The 25,150-nt window shown below is 54.6% G+C and overlaps 1 protein-coding gene across 3 annotated transcripts in view; it reads left to right on the forward strand.

Moving 5' to 3' along the window:
* NKD1 (NKD inhibitor of WNT signaling pathway 1) overlaps positions 1-24,310 on the forward strand; it is a 73,104-nt gene extending 48,794 nt beyond the window's left edge. For all 3 annotated transcript variants that reach the window (XM_033129448.1, XM_033129450.1, XM_033129451.1), the window contains 6 exons: positions 11,883-11,989; positions 13,999-14,094; positions 19,727-19,874; positions 20,376-20,460; positions 21,843-21,970; positions 22,748-24,310. In XM_033129448.1, the coding sequence (XP_032985339.1) occupies positions 11,883-11,989; positions 13,999-14,094; positions 19,727-19,874; positions 20,376-20,460; positions 21,843-21,970; positions 22,748-23,337 (1,154 nt within the window). In that variant the 3' untranslated portion in view covers positions 23,338-24,310. The remainder of the gene's footprint in view (positions 1-11,882; positions 11,990-13,998; positions 14,095-19,726; positions 19,875-20,375; positions 20,461-21,842; positions 21,971-22,747) is intronic.
* The last annotated feature ends 840 nt before the right edge of the window (positions 24,311-25,150 follow it).

The following is a 25,150-nucleotide window of genomic DNA, read 5'->3' on the forward strand; positions in this document are numbered from 1 at the left end:
GTGGAGCTGGACGTGGTGGGTACTCAGAGGATGTGGGCACCATGTATGGAGGGCAAACCCCTGTGGGGGTGGTACTTACAAACACTGGTTAGTGGATGCGGGATAAATCCGAGGGGCCCGAGGGGCCCAGCTCCTATCGGGGAAAGCGTGGGAGGTTGGCGGCACTTGTTCTGACCCCGTGGCCCACCAGCTGCATGCCAGGCTTCGAGGGCAGCCTGGTGCCTTGCCGGTCACTTATGGTGTCTGGGCACTTTGGTGCCACCACTGACGAGAAAGGGCGTTGGGAGCCGATCGCCTGCCTCTGTTTCCCAATGGGGGGAGGTTTGACTACGTTGGTGGTGGTCAAGCTTTTCAGCCTTTTTCTTCAATCAAAAGCTGTAGCTCCTTCTGGACACGGAAGGAGGGGACTAAAATTGCAAAGACTGGTCAAAGAGGCCTGTCGTGTTAACTGTAATGCTTTAACGTTTACAAGAATGCAATCACATATTACCCGTGAAATGAAAGACTAATGACAGAATTAAAAAGTGAAAATAGTAAGTCAATAAAGCAGTAAGAGTAGGGCTGCTCTGGCGGGTGCCGGGGCCTGACTGGCCAGGCACAAGGGAGGCTGGGCCCAGTGACCGTCGGTGGCCCCCCCGCTGCCTACACCAGGTTCGGGGACGTGGCTGTGCGTGGCAGGCCACCGCACGGCTGGGCCTGGGGAGAGCAGGTGCTGCCCAGTCCTGGCCATGGAGAAGCCTGGCCTGGAGCTGAGGCTGGGAGAGCAAGCTGAATCCTGAATCTCCTCTTTGTCTTCCTGTTGGCCAAGTTCATTGCCTCTTGGCGGGCTGGAGGGCTGTTTAAAAAGGGAGAAAAAAGGCCATCTGAGGCGTGAAGATAAAAAGAAGTCTTTTAGCCATCCCAGGAGAGGATGGCTTTAGCTCCTGCGTTGTTATGTAAAGCCAGCCCTAATCCAGAGTCTTAACCGCCTTAACTGGCCAGCTGGGAGCACGTGGGATGGGAGATTAAGGCTGGGCTTGGTGCAGGGCTGGGGAGGGCTGGGCTGCGGAGGTCCTTTTGAACCGTGCAAAGAACAAAGTAGCCATCAAAAGTCCCAAGCTCAGAGCTGGCTGGGTACTGCCAGGGCGGGATATGTGGCTTTAGTGGGGAGAAAGGGAGTGGAACCCTTTCTCTGCTGACCCAGCTAGGGGTGTGAGGACAGGGAGGTTCAACCCCACACTTCACCCACCTGACTTCCCAGCATCCCCACTGGGGTAGGACAACAGGTGGTGGCAGACTGTGGCTTGTGGCATGAGGTGCAAATTGGTGCCAGCTCTTATGGCAGACCCACATCCCCCTGAGCGGCCTCCAGGAAGTGCTGGGTCCGGGGGTATCCTCCCAAACGAGCACAGAAGGGAAAGGTCCATAAGTGGTCGCAGGCCACTTCTCTCTGGGTCCCCTCTCTCCCTCCCACTTAGTGCTGTCCCCACCCTTCCTTAGCCTCTCTGCTCACTCCTGCCTCTCACCCTCTGGCCTCTGCTCACTGACCCTCAGCATCCCCAAGTGCCCATTTCTTGTCTCCAACCTCTTTGCCTGGGGGTAAAAGCCATTTGGCATCTTCTGCAGAAAGCTGACTCCAGAGAGCCCAGTCCAACCTGCTGGTCCCGCTCAGAAAGGATGCTGACGTCAGGCGTCCCCTCCCATGGGGGCCCAGCTGCTCCCTTCCCTCTGGCCCCAGCCTGGGTTTGGCCTGGCAGGGCCTGTGGGATGTCTGCTGCCCTGGCCCCAGGGTGGCTGTGCCTGGAGTAGCTGGTCCTGCCAAATGGAGTAGTGGTGTTGGGACTGAGACCTGGGGAGTCTGGGACTGAGACTGAGACCTGTCTCAATGTGCACGGTCCCCGAATTCTTCCTCCTCTCATCAGAGTCCACAAGAGTTGCCTTCTTTCTCCCTTTTATTCTGACTTCCTGGGAATCTGCAAGTCAGACCCCAGTTCCCCCAGCCTGGCTTTACCACGACTCACTGTGTGACGGTGGGTGAGCCACTTAACTTCTCTGTGCTTCAGTTTCCTTGTTGGGGGCAGTGATAGCACGTCTTCCTCAGGGTTCTGTGAAGACAGTGGGGTCACTGACGTAGGCCCAGAGAGGAGCCCTGGTACCGTATGTGAGCTGTCATGATTCTTGTTGTTTCTTGGGTCCATCTTTCTTGAAGAGGAGCCAACCAGCGTTTATAATCGTTTGCTAGTCCACAGCAAATAAGGCCAACTTAAAATCAAAGCTTCTTTAATCCTATTAGAATCTCTGGATGGCTCCTTCTCCTCCCAGTGTATGGCATAGGGTCTGGTATGCCTTAAGTGCTCAAAAAATGTCACTGGAAGAATGGAGTGAACACCGTGAAGTCACTGAGGTCTGGTGAACCTGTCCCTCAGGCCACCCAGGCTGGTCCCGTGTACCCTCCTCAGGGCCCAGGCCAGTCCATCCAGGCTCCAGGTGTGAGATGTCAGCCTTTCACAGAGCTGAGGAGCCCTTGCGGGATGGCCTTTAGTCCCCTTCATTTGTAGTTGGAAAGCTGAGGCCCAGAGAGGGTACAGGACCTGTCCAAGGTCACACAGCAGACAGAACAGAACTCAGGCCTCTCTGACGTCTCACTCAGCGAGTACCGGCTGAGCACCTGCTGTAGGTGGGGGGCCCTGCTGAGCCTGGGTTCTCAGCCATGAACAAGGTAGGTGGGCCCTGCTAACTGGATGTCCACGTCAGAGAGGCAGGCAGTGAATAAAGAAACCAGACAGTGAGCCTGCAAGTTGGTGGTGTGGGGCTCTGCAAGGAGGGAAAACCCTGAGAAGGGCAGGGCATGACCAGGCCTCTGTGAGGATGTGACATTTTAGCTGAGAGGCAGATCCCGGGATGCAGCCAGCCCTGGGCAGGTGTGGAAGTAGAACATCCAGAAGCAGTGCGCAAAACCCCACGATGGAAGGAACTGGGTTTCAGGAAGAACAGAAAGGAGGCCCGTGAGGCAGGAGGAGACATGGGGATGAGGGTGTGGCAGTCGGCAAGGGTGGGACCATGTTCTGGGGCTTTCTGCTGCTTTTGAAGGAAAACCCTTGGCAAGTTGTAGGTCGGTGAGTGCCAGGTTCTGACAAGATAATTGTGGCTTCTGGGAAGAATGGGTCATGCAGAGGGAGGAAGGGAGCAATGACACAGGAGGTGATTGTAATAACGCTGGTGAGAGGTGACAATGTTGCCTGGCGTGGGAGCTGTGAGGCTGGAGAGAAGAGGGTGGAACTGAGGGGAGGGGTGAGGAGGGGTGAGGAGGTAGATGGGGGAAGAAAGGAATCCGGCTACACCTTAGGCTTTGGCCTCAAGGAACTAAGGAAATGGCGGTGTCACTTCTGAAGTAGAAGTTTTGGCAGGTGACAGTCAAGGCTTTTGTGTTTGGACATGTTGGGTCCAAGATAAGATGCCTGTTGGACATCCAAGTAGAGATGCTGAGTAGGCAGGTGGACACTGGTCTGGAGTTCAGGGAGCATTTGGGGAGACAGAGAGGACGTCTCCTCAGGAAGTGGCCACAGATGGTTCCAAATGACTTCCTGGCAAGGCTGGTCAATCGGAGGGGCTGGCTGGTGGCCCCCTGCACGTCTGAGAGGAAGGGGAGTTCACTGGAGAGGAGCAGGACCCCCAGACAGAGGGGCAGGCGGGCCACACCCCGCTGGCCTCTCCTTCACTGAAGAGCCTGTCCTGCTAGCGAACGAGCGTCAGTCGGCCAGACTGCACTCACTGTAGCCCCCAGAAGCCCCGGTTTCAGCAGTGACAGCAGTTTCTCTCAAGTCTCCTCTTCACAAAAGCTCAGCTTGAGCAGTGGAAATTCTGACTTGTGTCAGATACCGAGGAGGCTTTAATAGTTTCAAGTAGCTCGGGGTTAGATTTTAAAAGTTGAATTTCATCCCGTGTTTTAACTTGGGCAAGGATGGGGGCAGAGTGGAAGAGACATGATATTTTTAGCCTAAAGAAGGCTTTTTTTCCTTTTCCCTTTTCTTCTCCCGGTGTTTCCCCCTCCCTCCTTGAACAGATGTTTCGTCTCAGTCCTATTTGAACCTCAAAGTACAGTGGCCATCAACCTTATGCTGAGGGAAAAAAAAACCAAAAAACCAGAATGCTATTTGTTGGGAAGCTTTTCTTTTTCCCCCCTGTTTTTTTTCCTTTCCTCTTTCCCCTTACTCACAACTAGCCCTTAAATAAAGTCTACATACAGTAAAATGCAGCCTGGGGAGGCAGGATGGTGGAGACAGACCCTGGGTGGCATTTCTCGCCTCAGGAAGGGGTAGACAGCTGCTGGTGGAAACTGCCGGAAGCCACCTGAGAGAGTCTTGCATTGGGTAAATCACTGGGTTTTTTTTTTTTTTTTTTGGGGGGGGGAGAGGGTCCTGAAAAGCAGGAGGTCAAAGTGATAGATAGTTAATTCAGAATTCTTTTGGTTCTTTGGGATACTCTACCCAAATTTGCTTAAGCTTTGGTTCATGAAATTCAAAAATCCTAGGGTAGATCTTGCCTAAAAAGGGCTGGCTAGATCCAGGAGCTCAAAGCGTGTCATCAGCACACACACACTCACTCGCTGCCTCTCTCACCTTCTCCATCGCCTCTCCCTCTGCCTTCCTGTTAGCTTGTCCCCCTAAGGTGTTGAAGATGATGGTCCAGCTCTAGGCCTCATATCCTAGGAGCTCAACCATCACCGGTGAAAGAGAGCTCCTGAGTCTCAAAACTTCTTGCAAAAGTTTGAGCCTCACTTGACTGCCCAAGGTGGATCTAGGTTTTGTGGGACCCAAAGCTTACCCAGTTTCAGGGGGGGTGCCTTCTTTAAGAAAAAGAATACACGATTCTTTATCAGTATGAACCCAATATATATATCCCACTTACCCTAAATAAATGCATCCTCCCCTTAAACTCCCCGTCTCTGGATTCCAGAAATGCCTGTGTTCACTCCAACATCACGTGACACAGGGGAAGTGTGCGAAGTCGGAATGGAAAGAGACAGCAGTCTTAACCGGCTAAGGATAAAATACATAAGTTTGAAAAGGTCACGAAGACAAACCACCACGTGAACACAGTGGAAGGGGCCCATGTGAGTGAGGAGGCCCAGAGGCTTTGTTCATTCGCATCACCACGGACTCTCCTTTGCTGCTGACCTGAGACCCGCCACAGTGGCCGTCGGGATGAGCTAAGCTGGGTCAGGTCTGGGTTCTGAGTCAATCCCTGAAGCTAGAGTGGGGTCAGCCCCTCAGAAACCACGTGGATGGAGAGGGGGTGAGGTGTGGCCCACCAGAGGAAGCCCAGATGCTTGCTCAGAAGGAGGAGAATGGTTGCAGGACAGGCAGGAACAGGTGTCAGTTATAGTGGTGGGACAGAGTGGGGAGACCAGTGGCCCTGGAGCCACAAAACTGTGATTTGAGTTCTGCTTCTGCATCTTCCAGGTTCAAATCCTAGTTCTGCTCCTTATCTTGTTTCATGTTGGTGATGATGACGACGTAGCCATATCTGTAGTGTGGCAGGCTCTGTACTATATATTGGGGCCCCAGGAGGAGGATTCAACTCCCTGAGAAGTGATACAGGCTCACTGAGCAGGGAAACCTACCCTTGCCCTGAGAGCGGAGGACATGCGCCTCAGAGGTGGGGAGGCTTCAGCCGGAGGCCTGAAGGATGAGCAGGAGTTGGAGAGACAGAAAGTCTTCTTGGCAGGGATAACAGCACTAGAGCACGGCGGGGTCCAAAAATGAAAAGCAGTTCCGGTGGAGAGACGGAGCCAAGGGCCAGCAGCAGGCAGCTCGTTTTCAGAAGAGAAATGGCTTGATCAAGTTTGCTTTTCAAGCTTAGCTTCCTCTTTTGTCAAACGCAAACCGTAACACACCCTGCATGGTGTTAAGAGGACGCGATGCAATGATGCGTGTTCCCACTCACTGCACCAGTTTCCCCAGTACAACCCACTGCTGCGTGCACTGACACACAGGTCTGTGTATCTCTAGGACCCCCGCTCCCTAGCAGGGCCTCATGTAGATAACGCAAGAAACCATTTGGCCTGGAATGCACATATGATATCTTTCTCTTTTTACTGGCAGCAGATTTACCCGCCTAATTATATTTGGCATAGGCTAATATTAAAATTCATCTGCGTTCCCTCTAACAGCTGCTGTCGGGGGGTTGGGGAGTCAGAAACATCCTGGCAAGCCACCCCGAGACAAAAATATTTGTGGCAGATAATCTGTACAGGGACAATTGAGAAAGGACGGTGGAGACGTTAGGGCGAGTGTCCAAAGTCCAGCAAGGAAACTCTGGCTTGTGTTAGGTCTTACATTGTGTTAACTGAGCACTTGCCAGGTAACTGGGCTCAGAGAGGCGTCCTCCATGCATCGGACTGTTCGTCATTTCTGGTCTTTGGTGGGGCTGACTTAGTCATAACCGTGTGTCAAATTTGTCTCTTCTTCCAAAGTTTAATATCAACCAGGCCTTTCCGGATTGTGTTAAAATAAGCGGACATTTGCTGGTGTTGTTCAGGGATTGAATCTTAGCCGAAGTATAGGATTCAGGAATACACATGCCCCTTTCCCAGGCCAGTCCTCAGTCTCAAGCAAGCCAGAATTTATGGTGTGTTTGTTCTGCAGCCTTCGTCATGTTTACCTGTGGGATTTGCTGCCGTTTAGCACACTGTGCTGGACTGTGTGCACGCCTGGTACATGCCCTACGCCGTGGGCAACCCAGGGCCGGTAGCCAGCAGGGCTCCAGCTCTCGAGAAACTTGCATTCTGGCTGCATAGATGTGGCAGGCCCCTGTGAGGCCATCAGAAGAGCCCAGATAGGACTGTACAGAATCCAGCGCTAGACAGAATGGGCTTAGACAGCAGTCAGCTAACAACAACAAATGCATTTGTGCAAATTAGAGAAAGCTGTCCCTCCTGAAGACACCTTTCTGCCATCTGTCCAAAAAAATGTCAGAAGCACCATACAAATCTGTGCTGCCCGGCGTGGGAAGGTGCCTCCTACACTTGTGCAGTGCACGGCCTGCTTCTCAGAGCCGGTCTCCCAATGACCCCAAATGACTCTGACCCCAAGCCCAGGGGAAAGAGCCCTGAGGTGCTCATCCTGCTTAGGAGGGTGGGGTGGGGACGGGTGGATCTGCTTTATTTCACAGCCCTTCTTCTCGTGCTGTGTGGGTGGCGCCAGCTGTCAGCGGCTCGTGCTGGGTGGGCTGTGCCATCCTGCTCCCTGGGTCACTGCTATTTGCCAGAGTAAACAGTCCAGAGAAAGTGACCGCGGGGCGGCTCTCCCAGCATGCTGTCCCAAATGAGCCCGGGATGCCTCCCCTGGGGCCCATGGGTGGGGTGGGGGTGGGGGGCTGGGAGCCCAGACCAGGTAGGTCCTCATTCTCCCCAGGGCTCCCCAAGCACTCTCGTTTCTCTCTTTCTGCCTCTCCACCCTCTCCCTTTTTTGTAAACTGGGGGAGGGGAGAGGGAAGCGACTGTCTTTGATCTCAGTGGAGGAAAAAAGTCTGTTCTGTTCGGGCTTTTGGCTAAGACAACAAACAGTGTTTAAAATTTAACTTTGCTTAATTAATTAGTAATTCTGTTTAATGCTGTCTGATCTCCCTCCAAAAGGTATTTTGAAGCTTGAGAAGGGAACATCAAAGGGAGCCGGGTGAAGATGGTCAAGTAATGCATTTAATCTGGCAGTTGCTGGGGGTGGAGCGATGCCAGGCGGGAGCTGCGGCGGGGGGGGGGGGGGGGGGGGGGGAGCCATCATCTGGTAAACACAGCCAGCCTGCTCCCTGTGGCGGGAGGAGGCAGGAGGGACCCGGAGCAGTTTCCGAAGAAAAGCAGTGCCACACACGGCCCCCTGACTCGATTGAGCTGACACTTGGTTTTAAGAAAGCAGAGTTGACATTGCCCTTCTCCCCTGGCAACTGTGTATGGTGGGGCAGGTGGCGTTACTGCATCAGGGTTTCCCGTCAACCAGGTGACCAGCCGCTGAAATCCAGCCTGCACCTTGCTTATCAGGGAACCCTGGTGGGGGGAAGGCTGCATGTATCTAAGGCGCAGTTCACAACGTTTCTGTGAAAGGCCAGGAGAGGACATATTTTAGGCTGTGTGGGCCACGCGGCCTCTGTTGTGACTACTCAACTCTGCCATCGTAAAGTGAAGCAGCCATACACAATGAGTGAAAGTGTGACTGCGTCCCAATAAAACTTTATTTACAAAAACAGGCAGTGGGCTGGGTTTGGCTCTCGGGGCACAGTTTGCCAACCCCGCTCCACAGTCACCCACAGGTACTTCCGAGTCAAGTGAGAGGCTTTGCTTTCCTCCTGCTCTTTCCCTTCCCTTCCTTTTCTCCTACCTTTTCCCATGCTTTCCTTTCCTGTTTCAAATTAGCAGTATCTCCTGTTGTTACTGTGACTTGAGATTGAAGAGGGATCAGAGTGCCCCTGAAATCATGACCCTCAAACGATCATCTCTGGGAAAATGAATCGCTGGGATGCGTAGGAGTGAGAGACCGAGAAGGGGCTCTGCATCTGGGGCCAAAGCCCATCTCGGCAACACCACCATTCTCTGCACCGCGCCGGGACCCGGCAGCCCGTGATGAGTGCCATTCTCCCGCCCACCCGTGAGCCTGACGATGGATGGATGGATGGCAGTTTGTTCTGCGCAGAGGCAGTTGGGGGCGCGTGCTGGTTTGGCATGGTTACAGGGGGCCCCTGACTCCCAGCTTCTGCCTCTGGCATTGGGGTCTGCGAGGCTTTCTGATCGGTTCTCCTACATCTCTTCTGGCCATTGGATAGGGAACAGTGAGAGAGCCAAAGGCCACCTTTGGTGGGGCAAAGGGGGTGCTGACTGTCCTTGTTCCTGGGCCCCAGGACCCCAGGCCAGGGTGGCTCGCAGTCCTACTACCCAAGTGTTCCCTGCCCCATGCTGGAAGGGGTCCTCGGTGGGTGTCTGGTGGTTTTCCGAGCTGGGGTGGGATGAGGGATCCACTGGTAAAGGGAAGTCATAGGAAGAGGGTGAGGGGTGGAAGGTGTATCTTCCCCCACCTTGGGAGAGGAGAAAGGGAGGCAGAAGAAGACCTGGGGGAGGACAGGCTGTTCGTGTGCAGGGGGAGGGGCGCTCCACAGAAGGAGAGAGCAGGGACAGAGGTTTCTTTTCTTTGGGTTTTATCAAGTGGAACTTGAAAGGCAACATTGAACCTGAAGGTGGTTTTCTGATAACTTCCCTTTGAACTTGAAGTTTGGTTTCGATAAGCCTGGTCGGCTTACATCTCCAGCCAGGACCTCTGCGGAGGGAGGCAGCAGCTTTGAAGATGGAGCTGGCCTTTGTTTTCCTTTCTTTTTCTTTTTCTTCTCCGCTCCCCCCACTCCGCCCTCCAGGGTTGGGGGGGTGAAAAGAGGATGTTGTAGGTCACGATAGCACTGTAGTGTCTGCAGTGGGGCAGTTTTGGGGTGAGGGATCATTTGGATCTGGGCCGTCAGCTGGGACTATGTCTTATCTACATCTTTTGCAAAGCCAGCATTTACTGAGCACTTACTGTGTGCAGGCCACTGCTAAGAAGGCACTTTTCTCATTGCCTTGTCCCAGTAGCCCTATGGGGGAGAGACCACTTCATCCCCGTGTTACAGATGATGAGACTAAGACCCAGAGAAGCCAAGTACTTTGCCCCAGGTTGCCCAGGTCAGTGGCAGAGTCAGGATATGAACCCAGGATATGAGTCCAAGGTGCCCTGTCGACCAGGACGCTCAGCGGTATCTGTTGGAGTTGCTGGGGTTTCTGGGGCTCAGGGCTTCACTTAGTGCTGGGGACAGGGAGAAACCGGCTCCCCGACTCTCTCAAACAAGCCTCGACCTTCCCCTGACAACCACCCAACAGTGAGCCTGGGCTTCTTGTAGGTTTGTCCTCATTGGTCTTGTTCTGTGAAAGCACAGGAGGGCTTCCTGCCTCCGCTGCCTGGGGCATCCATACCATTAGCTCCTCCTCCCCATCCTGCTCCCCACCCTGGGCTGCCTGTATTTGATGTGATGCTTTTAGGTCCTTTTGTATTTGGAGAAAACTTAGCTGCCAACTGTGCTGATTCCCAAAAGATTAAATGGGGAGGGGACGTCATTCACCTGACTGTTACCTAATGGGTCCTGGGCTCTTAGCCCTTTCAGTCTTAGCTCATTGAATACACACAGCAATCCTCTGCGGAGGGGACTGTTATCATCCCCATTTTATAGTTGGGGAAACTGACCTATCTAGAGAAGTCACATGACCTGCTCTGGGCCACATGTACTGTATGGAGGCTCAGAACCCCAGCAAAGAGTAAGTCACCTCTCCGCAGGCTGGCTGAGAGAGGGACCAGGTCTGCTGCACCAAGCCAGGATCATCACAGAGGGGCCGCCTAACGTGAACCAGCCCTTCATTTACTAGCAAAGCACATAGCCTCTCTGTGGCCTCAGTTTTCCCATCTGGAAAATGGAGCTACTAATAGTAACTGCCTCACAGGGTTGCAGTGAGGACTGAGTGAGTCAGTGGACAGCCAGTGTTCAGTCAGTGCTGCGCTGGACCTGGTGCTATGTGAGGTCCCTGCCTCCTCTTTATGCACAGAGGCCACCAAGATGTGAGGGGTGCTTTAGATAATTTTTGCTACGAGAGCCCCAGCCCACAGGACGGGAGTGAAACAGGAGAGCTGGGGCCCAGCCCCACCCAAGTGGGGAGCCCCTACCACACCTTCCCCAGCAGCCACTCTTGGGTCCTGGTCGGCAGAGCTGGAGTGTGTGAGTGTGGTGGGGGGACATGCAAAGGTCCCCCCCCCCCCCCAGTTAGTTTCCTGGCCTAGTCACCTTGTTTCTCCAGGCATCGTGTTCGGGGCTACTGCCCAGGTGACTCAGCTCCTCACGTGGCCCTCCTGGTACATCCTCAAGTCGGGCTTGGGGGGAGGCCTCTTTAGTGGAGACCAGGCTCCGTTTGTTCACCTGTAAAACAGAACAGAATCATGGCCCCAGGGCAGCTGAGGGAATCTAATGAGAGAAGAGCTGTGAACATGTTCTAGAGAAGCTTGTTTCCAGGCCAACCTGAGTCCCTTCTTCAGGCAGAGACAAAATGGGCAGAAGGGGCTGAAGGAGGCTTCTGGGATGTTTCAAGGTTTGGTGGAACCTCGTAGGCTGGGTCCCAGGTCAGGAACGATGGCTGCTACCCTGGGCTGCCTTCCTGGCACCTCCTGGGGGTCTTCACAGGACAAAGGTCATGGACTATCATGCCCACCCTTCCCACTGCTCCTGGAAGGACATACAAAGGACCGTGACCTTTGGCAGAGGGGGAAGACCCCTGGGTGAGCAGGAGTCAAATGAAACGCACAGGGTTTGCTCACTCATGAAGACCACGCCATGTGCGTACGTGCGTGCTTGTGTGTGTGTGTGCTGATGGCGCACAGGCCCTTCACCGACCTTGTTGATCTCTGTTTCTGTCTCTTCTCCTGACCACCCACCAACGTGCTGTATGCTGGGCCTGGGCAGGTGGCATCTTTGAGGAAGCCAAGATGTCAGCATGAAAGGCAGCGAGGCTGTGTGGCCATGACCCACTAGCTTCCTCTCGGGGCTCCAAAACCACCCCTTTGCGGGACAGAGACTGGAGGCCTGAGGCCCAGTGGGTAACCTGAGTGGCCGGCGTGGACACACCCTGGGAGGGGGTCTCCCCTGGGGCAGCCCCAGTCATTCCAGGGGCCAGAGAGCAGAGAAGTTTTGACCCAAGCAGATGGGCAGGACAGCAGGGGGCTGCAACACCCTGGGTCCTCCACACCCTGGGTCCTCCACACCCTGGGTCCTCCACACAGGCCCCACAACAAAGCCACAGTGAGCGTGGTGGCCCCAAAGCCTGGCATCTCACTTGCCTCCCCTCGCAGTGGCCCTGCCTCCCGAGAAGACCGACGGTCTGGCTAGTGGAGATGAGAAGAGGATGGAAAAGTCGAGCGAATCCTGCCCGGGCTCCAAGAAGCAGCTGAAATTTGAGGTAAGTTTCCTTTCCTGGCACTGGGCCTAGAGGGAAGGGTTTTTCTTCTTTGTGGTGCTTCTCACGGAGGAAGCTGAGGCCTGTCCACATGTGAGGGCTTCTCACCTCCTGCATGGAGAGCAGAGGGATGGCCCAGACAGCTCACTTCCTTGGAAGCCCAAATGGGTCTGTTTCTGGAACGGGGCCAACTGACTGCCTGGGACTCGTCCATGGTCTGTGAGGAACAGCCACCTGAGAAGTCCAGGTGGTGATAGGGGGAAGCACACATGACAGGGGTTTTGGGGGAGATAATCACTCAACTCTGTTTCGGAACTTCAACCCCGAGCTTTACTTGGAGCCAAGTAAAGGGGCCAGGGAAAGGGAATTAGGTAAACTCTGTGCATGTGTGGGTGCATGCATGTGTTCATGTGTGTGTGCACGTACGTGCATACATGTGCGTGTGTGCATACATGTGCATGTGCACGTGTGCGTGCATGGGTATGTGTGTGTTTGTGGATGGGGGGCATGTGTATGGGGTGAGTGCTGTGCCTCTTGAAACCGTGCCTTGGAGAGCAGAGCGGGCACTTGGCAGGTATCAGACGGACATGTCACAACTGAGGGAAGGCTGACTTTGAACTCAGCATGGGCTGCCCAAGAACTGTTGGCGAGAACTGGCTTTGAGCTGCAGAAGCCGGAGGCAGGGGCAACCGTGCTCGGTCACATTGCTGCCAGTGTCCTGAGCCAGGAACCACCCCTCTCGGGGCTGAGCCTGTCCTCACACTGTGCCAGCTAGTCATGGCAAAAGGGGTGGAGGGCCGAGGCAAGACCTGGAACAGGATGGGCTGGAGCAGCTTGGCTTGTTTTCATAGAATCCTGTGGATCTTAAAGGCCATTTGTGGAGCCTCTTTCCCCAAGTGGCCGTCCATTCTAGAACACTCTGGCGTTCAGCTGGCCGCAGCGTACATCCGGCCAGCAACAGATCTCACTACTTCCCGGCTCAGAGTCCCTGTGGTTGGATACCTTGGGTCGTGGGAGCAATGATACGAAGTCATTTTTGTAGTAATCATCAAAGGAAAGACAAAAAACAGCAGCTATTACCGTTGAGGGGCCTTTTCTATGTGCCAAGCAGCCCCCCCCCCATTGCTCCCAGTTCTCACAAAGCAACCCTAAGACAAGGACGTGGGGGTGATCCCAGGAGCAGGGATGGAGGGAAGCCAATAAAGGGTGGGTCACGGCCAGGGCAGCTGGGGCTCAGGGCCTCTGGGGTCCCTCCCAGAGCTGTATACAATGCCCTCAGACTTGTCCCCTGAAGGGGTGAGGATGCTGGGGTCCCCACCCCACGCATGCAGTCCCATCCCTGGCTCTTCCTTCAGGGTTGCCCTCAGACATAGAAACCAGGTGCTTGAGGTGGGAGGTCGGGGACTGTCCCCCACAGCTGCAGGGTGACTGAGGGGATAAGAGGCGTGCCAGTTAATTCTCCCAGCAAGTTTATGAAGGCAACACCGTCATGTTCCATGGTTTACATGAGGGGAAACTGAGGCACAGAGGAGACATGCCCAGGGTAGCAGACATGCAGCTGTGCAGGGCCACACATGGGCTAGCACCTGAGGATGTCTGAACTTAGTTCTTCGTGCTCGCCCTCTCCTGCCTTAGAGGTCAGGTGGCCACCCTGGGAGTCCCCACATGGCTTCCCAAGTTACTGTGCCCTATGTCTATGTCAGTGGCGTCTGGTCCTTGGTCCAAGTTCAGTCTTTCTGAGGCCACAAAGCCCCCTCTCAGACCCCTTCCCCTCGTGTTGTCTTTGCCTTTGAGGACCCAGAAAGGGCCTGGCACCCCTGCAGGCATATCTCCCCTGGCCAGATCTCCTCTGGCTGGCCCGGCCTTTCTCCTGGGCCATTATGTCTTGGTCATTGCTCTGCCCGCACACGGTGTCTGGGGAGGGCAGTGGGGAGGTGGCAGCACAGTGACCCGGCCTCCAGATGTTCCAGCTGCTGGGTGACCAGTCGCATCATTGTGTCATCTGTGCCTAGGAGTTACAGTGTGACGTGTCCGTGGAGGAGGACAGCCGGCAGGAATGGACCTTCACCCTGTACGACTTTGACAACAACGGCAAGGTCACCCGCGAGGTGAGTGCACCTGCCAGGCCTCCTGCTGCGGCCACGTGCTCGGGCTCTGGAACATTCGTTCTGCTCCTGGCCCCTGCTGTGCCTTCCCCTTCTCCTGATGTAGGTCTTGCTCCTCAGGGCAGCTGTAACAGGAGCGGTGGGGGGCGGTGGGGGGGGCGGATTTGATGGAAACAAGGCGTTTGGGAGCTTCAGGGAGACAGGTAGGGTGTCCCAGAGCTGCCCAGACACTGTGCAGAGGGACAGAGAGAAGGGGCCTCTGTACTCAGCCCCTCCTCTCTGCTCCCCTGCGGAAGGAGCAGCAAGCAGGCAAGTGCAGAGCCCCGAGGCCTCCCTAGAGAAGCATCCTGGGCCCCAACAGAGCCCTGTCCTGCTTCCTTCTCTCTGTGGTCCAGAGCTCTGGGCGGGGGCTGGGACCACCTCAGCCAGTGTGCCCAGGAGCTGGGGCGGGTGGGCCCACACAGGTCTCCCTCCACTGATACAGGAATAAGCAGCCCGCTTCCCCGTGCCCCCTGCCCTGAGGGCCATGCAGTGGCTCGTCTCCCGCCCCGTCACCACCTATTCTTCCTTAACCTTCCCTCTCTATGGCTGTCTCTCCCCTCAGCCCTCCTCCCACATCCCTCCCCTCCCTGTGTTCCTCTCCCCCTTTTTCCATGCCTGTGTCTGCATGCTGAGCACCTACTGTGTGCATCTACGATGAGCTAGATGTGAGAGCACGTGGGGAACAGCACTGACAGTTCCGAGCCTTATAGCTGACAGTCTGATGAGGGAGGCAGAGCCCTAACTATTACAGGATGATTATAAGGTGTGATGTGTTCAGTGAGGGGGATAACAGAGGTGTTCGACTGCGATGGCCAGGAGTGTTCACGGAAGCCTCAAGGAGGAGGGGACATTGGGGCTGAGCCGTGTGGCATGTTGCGCTGGAAGAGCACTGGGTGTCAGGGAACTGGGGGAGACCGGTTCCGTGGCCCCTTAGTGGGAGAGACATGGCTGCAGCTGGAGCCAGCAGGGCGGGTCCTGTGAGGGCATGGAGGCCCTGGCAAGCCGGCTGGCTTTGACTCTAGTGCTGAGGGGAAGACGGGAGGGCCGGTGGAAGAAGGGGCCTGACCTGGTCTGAATCAGTGCTGATGGCTGTCGCCTCCCCTGTGCCCTGGGTCTTGGGGTCATCCCTTCTGCCTCCTTGTTTCTTTTCCTCTCTGACATCCTATCCCTCCCCAGGAGGCCCTGGTTTTCAGGTGTGGGGCCGGGTACAGATCCACGTAGAGGTCCCCCGCCCACCTCCCTTCTTGCACGTGAGGGCTTCAGGGCTGTTCCCAGAGAGCACTGAAGCTTTGCTGTCTTATCTCCCCGTCCTGGCTCAGGGCTAAGTCTTTTCTTCTCTGCAGATAGTACAGGAGAAGCTGCCAGAAGGGAGACCTGAGTGAAAAAAGGCCATCTCTTCCTCTGGCTTGGTTTAGGGGATGTGAGAACTGGGTGGGGGAAGAAGCTATGAGTGACTTGTAGTCATTCGGGATTCTTTGGGATGTGAATGACAGAATCCCAGCACACACTACTGTAAGAGAAAAAGAGGAATATATTGATGCATGGAACGGATATTCGGTCCTGGGGGAGTTGACTTCAGGTGTGGCTGGATCCAGAGGCTCTGGGTCTTCAGGACCACTGTTCTTCTCAGGCCCACTTCCTCTCTGCCTTTGTCATCAGGTAGGCTCTCCCCCGGGAATAGCAAGATGATAACTGACAGTTTAACCTGTATCCCATCCTCTTAACAACTCCCCTGACTCAGAATGTCCACAGAAGTTCCAGAACCGAGTTTCACTGGCTCCAAGTGAGTCACATGTCTGGGCCTTTTCTCCACGGGTTTGTGCTGCTTTCAATGGCCACGTGCTCACTCTGGAGCGGTGACACTTCTCTGATACGTGAGGCACATTGACCGAAAGTGTGTGTGGGCGGGGATGGATTCACTCACGAAATAAAGTCAAGTGCTGTTATTTGGGGCAGGCAGTGGATTCTGAGCAGGCGAAGTCCCCAGGAGAACCTGGGTGCTGGGAAGTAGTGGAGTTGGGGGATGGTTTAGGTGACACCCCCCAAGTTCCCTCCAGCTGCGATGCTTTGGGTGAGGGGTTACTGTTTTGGGGGAGCAGCGAGGAGCCATTCTGGGAATGGCAGCTGTGGCATAGTTATCTTCACAGGGAAAAGTGGCACAAGCTTAGCACCTGGGGACCCGAGCTGAACTGGGCTGGCCCAGCTATTTGTGAAGGCCGCATGGGCAGCCAGGCTGGCTTCTCAAGGATGTGGTAGCATCATGGTCTCTTCTGACCAGGGTTTCCAGGCGGGAATTCCCGCCTGTTCTCAGGAATTTTTTTTCGCTTTCCTGTTCCCAAATCCCAAGATATAATCTATTTTCTGTTCTCCACAATGAATCGTTTCCACAAAGTGACGGCCAATACTACCAACCACCTGGGTTCAAGGAGCTGATTTTTGCAATTTCCCGACCAACTTTTCTCAGGATTTGGGAACGGCAAAAGCAAAAAAATTCCCGAGAACGGGCAGGAGTTCCCGCCCAGAAACCCTAGCGATAAATAGGAAAAATGTCTGAGATACACTGTGAGTAGTACGTTTATTTCCCATTGTGGGTCTTACTGGGTTCAAGGAACTGATTTCCCGACCAACTTTTCTCGGGATGTGGGAACGGGAAAGCGAAAAAAATTCCTGAGGACGAGCGGGAGGGAATTCCCTCCTGGAAACCCTACTTCTGCGGCTGGGATGGTGCAGCCCCTGGCAGCTGCCTTCTTCATTCCTTTCTGGTTCAGGAACTACGGAACCGTAAAAGCGTTTGCCCCCACGTTGGAGGCCTTGGGCAGACACTGCTCTCTGATGCTGCATCCTGCCCTCCCTTACCCCTTGGTAATGAGAGGAATAGTGAGGAAGGAGAGCGCCGCAGGCCGGCCTCAGAGAAAGCCCTCACCGGGTCCTGTCTTCAAGGAGGCTGGCTCCCAGTCCAGGGAGGACCCAGCCTGGTGTTTCCCCGGGTCTATTTTTAGCCCCAAAGCCAGTCCTCAAACCTGGCTGTAAACACCGTTCCCCTCCCCGAGCTCTGGTCGTCAGCACATACATTTCTGTGTGCAACGGCAGATGGGCCCCCACCTCACTGCAACCACAGCCCAGAGCTGCCGTCTGGGCCTACTTCCCAACTCAGAAGAAAGTACCTGTTTATCCTTCAGGCATGAGTTGGTGCAGTAAACATTCACGGGTACCTACTCCTTTGTGCCAGGCCCTGTGCAGCCAACAGCATTGATTTTCCAGCTGCGACGGCCAAAGCATGCTTGTTCTTAGACCCTGATCACACACCAGGGCCCCAGGCCTGGTGTACAATGCTTGGGGGGTGATGTTGGTGGACCTCAGTTTCCTTATCTGTGAAATGGAGATAATGACGCCTCCTTCACGGGCTTCCTAAGATGCAGAGAGGTGGGGACAAACCTGGCTGTGCAGAGCAGCTCAGGGAGGAGAAGGGAGAAGAGGAAGCTTTTACGGGCCTCACCGGAAGAGCTGGGGTCGCTGAGTGAGCCAGCAAGTGGCTCGATGCTGGGTCTCAAACTGGCTGCCCCCACAATCCTAATCTAGCCCCCAGATGTTCTGGCCCAGCCCTCCAGAGGGTTTTCTTAAAAATTAAAGTAGCACAGGCAGCAAAAGTAAAAGAAGGTAAATGGGAGCACATCAACATTAAAAATTTCTGTGTATCAAAGGACACAATCAACAAAGTGAAAGGTCATCTATGGACTGGGAGAAAATCTTTGCAAATTATACACCCGATAAGGGAATAATATCCAGAATACTGTACATAGAGAACTTCTGACACTCAGCAACATAAAGTGTAGTAATCCAATCAAAATGGGCAAAGTATCTTGACAGGCATTTCTGCAAAGAAGATATAAACGTGGCCAATAAGCCCACGAAAAGACCGTCAGCATCATTAATCGTTAGGGACATGCAAGTCGGAACCACAGTGGGATCCCACCTCGCGCTTATTAAGATGCCCGCTCTAAAAATGGGCAGAAAACAATGTGTGTTGCTGAGGAAGTGGCACAGTTGGAAGCCTTGTGCATTGTGGGTGGGAATGTGAACAGGTGCAGCTGTTGTGGACAACAGTATGGGGCTCCCCAAAACATTTTACATAGGATTCTATGTGATCGAGCAATTCCACTGCTCGGTACACCACCCCCAAAATTGACAAAAGGGTCTTGAAGACATACCTACGTACCCATGTTCATAGCAGCATTATTCACAATAGCCAAAAAGTGGTAGTGACCCGATGGATAAACAAAATGTGGTCTATCCATACAATGGACTATTATTCAGCCTTAAGAAGGAAGAAAATTCTGACACCTGTTACAACACGGAGGACCTTGAGGACGTTATACTGAGGGAAATAAGCCAATCAGAAAAAGACAAATACTGGGTGATTCCACTCGTATGAGGGACCTGGGGTATCCGATTCATAGAGACAGAAAGTAGAACGGGGGTTGCCAGAGGCTGGGGGGAGGGGAGGCTGGGGAGCTGAAAAGAATAATAAATTGATTGTCAATATTAAAGGTTTTTGAAGAGTTAACAGGAGCCTCGATTTCTGGCTACTCTGGGGTGACCCTCTGCCTGCATTGTCACAGGGCAAGTCAGCTGAGCTGAGTGGCTGCCACCTCCTTTGGGTGGGGCCGGGGCCCCAGGTGGCCCGGCCAGTCCCAGTCACCCATGCCCACACCTGCCTGGCCATGGTAGTGCTTGGTGTCTGCGCTGCCGCAGGGACTTCTGGATGGGAGATAAAGGGAGGCCTGAGTCTGGCTGTTCAGGAAGAGCTGCTGGGCAGGTAATTGGCCAACTGTAGCCCTGACCTAGAGAGAGCGAATGCCTTTTCCAGTGGTTTCCAGCCTCACGTCAAGCAGAAACCCTCCCCTCAGATAAACCACCTTGCAGATGCCCAGGACCAAGGGAGGCCTAGTGACGGGGACCTGGCCCACCCCTCCATCCCCAGTCAGAAGTCTCTGAGATGCCTCATGGACCATGGATTGGAGACCACTGTCTGGTTGAGGGGGTGACTGAGGCCCAGGGACAAGAGATTTGGTCAAGTTCTCACGGAATCGTTTAGGGACACATTTGCTTTTCCGTTTTTCATTCAGGAGGTGCTCATCAGACCTGAGGCAGATGCTGTGTGTGCCCCACCTCCTACTCCCTGGCCCACCTCTAAGTTGCCCTGTTGCCGTGGTGGACAGTGCCCACCATAATAGCTTTCGCTGGACCACCTCGGAGTCCGGGCCCTGAGGCCCTCCCCGGCAGCTCAGCCCCAGAGGGATGGGTTTTCTGAGGCGAGTTCCCAGGGCCCCGGTGTGACTGAGCCCAGTTGCCTATGGCTGTGACCTCATTCAGGTTTTTTATGGGCTCCCCTTGTCCTTCACTCTCCTTGCTCCCTCACTCCTTCCTAGGATCCCCTCCCAAATGAAACTCTCACTTCCACGTCTCTGTCTTAGGCTCGGCTTTGGGGAACCAGAGGGGTTCAGCGTTTCAGGTTTCAGAGGCCTTCTGATTCCGGTTTTCCGCGCACCGTGGCTGAAGCCGCGTGTGGTTTCTGCTTCCCTCCCACACCCAGGATATCACCAGCCTGCTGCACACCATCTACGAGGTGGTGGATTCCTCGGTCAACCACGCCCCGACATCCAGCAAGACGCTGCGCGTGAAGCTCACCGTGGCCCCCGACGGCAGCCAGGGCAAGAAGAGCCTCCTTCTCAATCACCCCGGTGAGGGCCTGGGGGGCCGTCCTGCGGGGAGCGGAGGGGGGTGGTCCTAGGGGCTTTTGCTGGGAGCTGCTTTGTGAAGGGTCGGGCTTGGAGCGGGTCCTTGAAGGAGTGGGGTTTGAATAGCGGAGGGTTTGCCGATGAAAGGCCTTCTGTGAGCAAAACACTGGAGGTGGGCATGCCCATGGCAGACAGGATACTAAGGCCTGCGTTGTGCTGGTGGGTGGGCGGAGCCGTAGGCCTGTGTTGTGAGGTGTGTGTGTGGGGAGGGGGATTGGGCGGAGCATTGAAGGCCAGCGAGGGCCCCTCGAGAGGAGGTCAGCAGCACAGGTAGCTTCGAGAACCGCCCCCCACCCTGGGTCCTGGCTCTGAGGACCCTGCCGCAGAGCCTTTGGGAAGCTGCTAGGGCCAGCTTGCCAGGTAGCTTGGAGAACCTGGGCAGGGCCAGGAGGCCAGTGGGCATGGGCAAGCTGCTCACCCCTCTGCTTCTCGGTGGGGACTCAGACCTACAGAGCACCAGGCCCAGAGCAGAGAGCAAGCCCACGGAGGAGCTGCGCAGCTGGGAGAAGAAGCAGCGAGCCCCACTCAGGTACGCAGCAGTGGGCGGAGGGCAGCCCGGGGCACCTGAGCGTGTATTGAGCGCCAGCTGTGCACCTGCACCTGAGCGGATCCAGCGGGAGGCCTCTGTCTGCGCTCTCCTCAGGGGGCAGTGATTTAAAAGGCTCACAAACCTCAATTAAAAACAACAAAAATCAGAACTGAAATTTTAAAAATAACTAAATGTAGGTCAACATTGCTTCATCCAAAACACTTTAGGCCAGACATGTTTTGGAATTTAGCGATCTTCGGGTTTGGAAAGGTACTCCTGGTGTATTTTTTATGTGTTATGTTTGGGGTCTGGGCAACATGGGGATATTTGTGCAGGGAGATGCAGAACGGGTCACACTGAGATAGATAGACTACTGCTACCTTCCTATCTGCTTGGGGCAGGCTTCGCTACCAAATGGGCGATGAGAAACCTTTGTGTTTTAGGCTCTTTGGACTTCAGGATTGTGGAGAGGTGAAAGACTTCAATTACCTTTCACCAGGTGTTATTTCTTTAACCACAGGGAAGGAAGCAAGAGGGTGGGAAGAAACGAGAAAGACTGTTTAAATAAAACGATTGTGTAAATGGTAATATAAAGTAACAGTGCTATACAGCAGTACTGTATGAGGCATGAGATACGTTAATACCTGTTGAGAAAATGGAAAGGAAATCTCTGGAGTTTGAGAAGCAGCAGCACAGGGGAGAGAGAAGGCAGTCCAAGCAGGGGACACAGCGTGATGTGGGGGGGCTCTAACAATCTGAGGTACCCCAGCTGGCTGGAGATGTGGGGAGCTCTGCAGGGGGGAGGGGGGAGGCGGGGAGGCGGATGGAGGCTGATGGCGGAGGCCCTAGAAGGGAAGGGGCAAGGAGCCCAGCATTCCCCCACCCCTGGCAGCGCCTTTCCCCTCCTCCCTCCCCACCCCCCACAGGGAAGGCCCATTCTGGGCCTTGGTTATGGAGTCTGCTAGCCTCAACTCCAGCGTCTTGGTGGCTTCTGCTGCCCACACCACCGGAGAACCAGGCTGGAATTAGGCCGCCTGCCTGCAGCAGGCACACCTGGTTTGAAGCCTGGCTTTGGGGCATCCTTAAGTTTTCACCAGTATCCTCTCCTCTCCTTTGGGCCTGTTCAGAACAAAGTCCTATCTCTTCCTCCTGGAAGGTCCAGGGAGGCCAGGCAGGGGTCTCTGCCTCCACTGGCAAGGGACGAAATGGAGGCACAGAGTGTTGACCTGACCACACCCTCCCTTACCCCTGCCCAGGGCCCAGAAGGAAATTAACAAAGGCTCCAGCAGTCTTTGTCCTGGTGGCTTCCCAATAACCTGTGGGACTGCACCCCATCCCCCCGGGGGCCAGTGCCCACCCACTGACTTGCCTTCCTGCAACAGGTTCCAGGGTGACAGCCGCCTGGAGCAGTCTGGCTGCTACCACCATTGCGTGGATGAGAACATTGAGAGGAGAAACCACTACTTAGATCTCGCTGGGATAGAAAACTACACGTCCCAGTTTGGGCCTGGTAAGGTGGGGTGAGGAGATGGCATGGCCAGGCGGGCAGGTGGGTGGTGGTCGCCATTCCCCCTGGGCTGGGGGAAGGTGTCGCTCTGATTGCTCCGGTTAAAGATGTTGCAGGAGATGACGTTAAAAGCATTTTTAAAAATTAAAGTATACATGCACAAAGTGAACCAAATCAAAGAGTAGTATCAGAGGGCTTGTAATACAATGAAAAACAATAGTTCCGTGCCGTGGCCAGCCCACCTTCCCGTTCCCCTCTGTTGGCTGTTTCTTCAGGTGAGGACCCCTATGTCGCTAAGCAAAACGCTGCTCTGTCTTTATTAGCTCTTGCCATCTTAGCTCTTGCTGAGATAAATGAGAATGTAGCTCACGTAATTTCAGCCCCAATTCCATTCTTCTCTCCCCCCCCCGCCATGTTTAATTCCTCTGGGGTTACCTCTATAATTAAAGTTTAGGAATATTCCTACAGATTTCTTTCTTGCTCCCATGACCTCAGACAGTTATCAGTCTCTGTCTCCCTCTCTTTCGCAACTCTCTCTAGGAAGGAGAATTATTTTTAAAGACCTAACAAAGAAACAGTTCTTCCCACTTAGCAGAGGGCAAAGTTCCATTCCAGAATGGTTTCCTCCAAGGCAGGGGGGAGCAGCGGGAGGGGGAACTCTGAAAAAGAGCAGCTGGCCTTTATCAGTCTTGGCGAGCTGGGGGTAGGGATCGTTTCCGGGGCACAGCAGCGCTGGCACACAGTAGGTGCTCATTCACTATCTGTTGCATTGGTTCCTAGGCTCCCCGTCAGTGGCCCAGAAGTCAGAACTGCCCCCCCGCACCTCCAACCCCACTCGATCTCGCTCCCATGAGCCAGAAGCCATCCACGTCCCACACCGAAAGCCCCAAGGCACGGACCCGGGCTCCTTCCACTTCCTTGACACCCCATTTGCCAAGGTCTCGGAGGTCCAGCAGCGGCTGCGGGGCACCCAGGACGGGAGCAAGCACTTTGTGAGGTCCCCCAAGGCCCAGGGCAAGAGTGTGGGTGTGGGCCATGTGGCTAGGGGGGCAAGAAGCAAACCCCCTTTGGGAGCCGCCACCCCTGCGGTGTCCCCATCCGCTCACCTGGCCACCAGCCCGGCCCTCCTCCCCACTCTGGCACCCCTCGGGCACAAGAAGCACAAGCACCGAGCCAAGGAGAGCCAGCCCGGGTGCCGGGGCCTGCAGGCGCCGCTGGCCGTGGGCAGCACCGTCGTGGGGCGGGACCACGTGAGGGAGCTGCCCGCCGTGGTGGTGTACGAGAGCCAGGCTGGCCAGGCGGTCCAGAGACACGAGCACCACCACCACCACGAGCACCACCACCATTACCACCACTTTTACCAGACATAGGGCCCCTCCCAGAGCCCCCGCCCCTGCCATATGAAGGACCCCCTTCCCCATGTCCCCAAGGCATTATTATTCTATTAATTATTGTTATTATGACGATTATTGTTATTAATAATTATTGTTACTCCACTAATATTCAGCTAGCCTCCATGTAGAAGATATATGGAAACACAGAACTAAACTTTTATTTATATGTTGTGGGGACTGCATAACTCACCCAAGAAGTGACTATGGGTTTGGAAATGGCCTGTAGATGTCAGAGGCTCCCTGGGGCTCCCAGTGGCGGGTTCCCACGCAGGCCCACACCCTTCCCAGCCCCAGGGGTGGGGGTGGGACGGGGCCAGAACTCTGCCCCACCCCGTCTCTTCCAGGAGAACACCCTTACCTGGCCTGGCTTCCAGAGACCCTCGAAATCTCCGAGAAGAGAAACAGCTGCTACCTCTTCATGTTATTCTGGTTTTGTTTTGCCCTTCACTGCTTGTAATGTGCTACAAGGATTTCGGCGGACTGCGAACGCGTGACCTTCCTCGCTCTCGTTTTTATGTCCCAACCTAGAAACCTTAGCTGTCCTTTCTGGAGTTATTCTTCACGCCTTTCCAGTGGGATCATCCCTTGCCCCAAACTAGTCCCAAACTTTCTTCCGTGCACAACATGAAAATATACTTCTCCGACTTTCCCTCCTTTTCCTCTCTTCTTTAGAAAGATACACACACACATTTAAAAACTGTCCCTGAAACCAGACTTCTCATTTTGGAAACCTCCAGAGAGGGAACCAACCACATAAACAAGCGTGGTTTTCCAAGGTCGGGCAGTTGTGTATTGTTGGTTGTGGGACATGTGGAAACCTCGTGTACTACCATTGGCAAATATATACGTACTGACGTGGTTCTCTAACAGAGCTTTCTGTATCTATAGCTAGATGCCATCTGTCCATTTCTATGTATCTTTCTATAAATATACACTCTCAGGTACCTTTTCTGGTGTGCCGAAGTCAGTGGTTTGTTTCTCTGTCATCTCCTGAGCCCAGATGTGACCCCGCGTGCCTCCTGATGAGGCCACTGGGTCGGATGTGACTAGCCGCTTGTCTTTCATCAGGGGCCCTTTCTTGGGTTTGGGGTCCGACAGGTTTGGAGGGGCCTGCTGGAGTACAGAAAGTTGGAGGGAAATGGGGACAGTGGCCAGAGTTAGACCCTGGAGTAGTGTCCTCTGCAGAGCAGGCTTTTGTCTGATGAGAGCCTGGGAGACCAGAAAAGGGACCACTCTCAACCAGTCAGGGATCCTGTGGAAAACAGATGACACACACTCATACGGTGTGATTTGAGGAGAGTTTAATAAAGGCAGTGTTTACAAAGTGTGGGCAAAGCCTCCTGAAGGACTGCAGAATCCTGGGCTAGCACTGGGGTGCCACCCCCACCTCTGCAGTGGAGGGAGCATGGGTGGGGGGAAGGGAGCCATCTGAAGGAGCAGGGAGTGACCTTCACTGGAGGGATGCAGCCAGCCTCTGGGACCATACAGGGAAATGAAATCCTGGCCTCACTCTTGCCCAACCTGAATCCTGTTGAGGCCTCATTGGCTGAAGCCTCTGGGAGACAGAGGGCAGGGGAGCTGTTGCTGAGGGTCGCACAGGCATTCTTCCAGGGCAGAGAGGAGAGTGGAGCGTGAGTCTGGAGGGACACGGAAGGAAGAGTGACTCCAGCTGCCTGTCTGCTGCTTGGTCTTCCTCTGCCACGCCCTTTTCCAGAGCCTCTAGTTCGGGTTCAGTGTGGCTGGTAAGGAGTTGTTTTTAAAGATAGTGGGCTTAATTGTTGTTACCATA

The sequence above is a fragment of the Rhinolophus ferrumequinum genome, chromosome 15, assembly GCF_004115265.2.
Source record: "Rhinolophus ferrumequinum isolate MPI-CBG mRhiFer1 chromosome 15, mRhiFer1_v1.p, whole genome shotgun sequence".
Taxonomy (NCBI): domain Eukaryota; kingdom Metazoa; phylum Chordata; class Mammalia; order Chiroptera; family Rhinolophidae; genus Rhinolophus; species Rhinolophus ferrumequinum.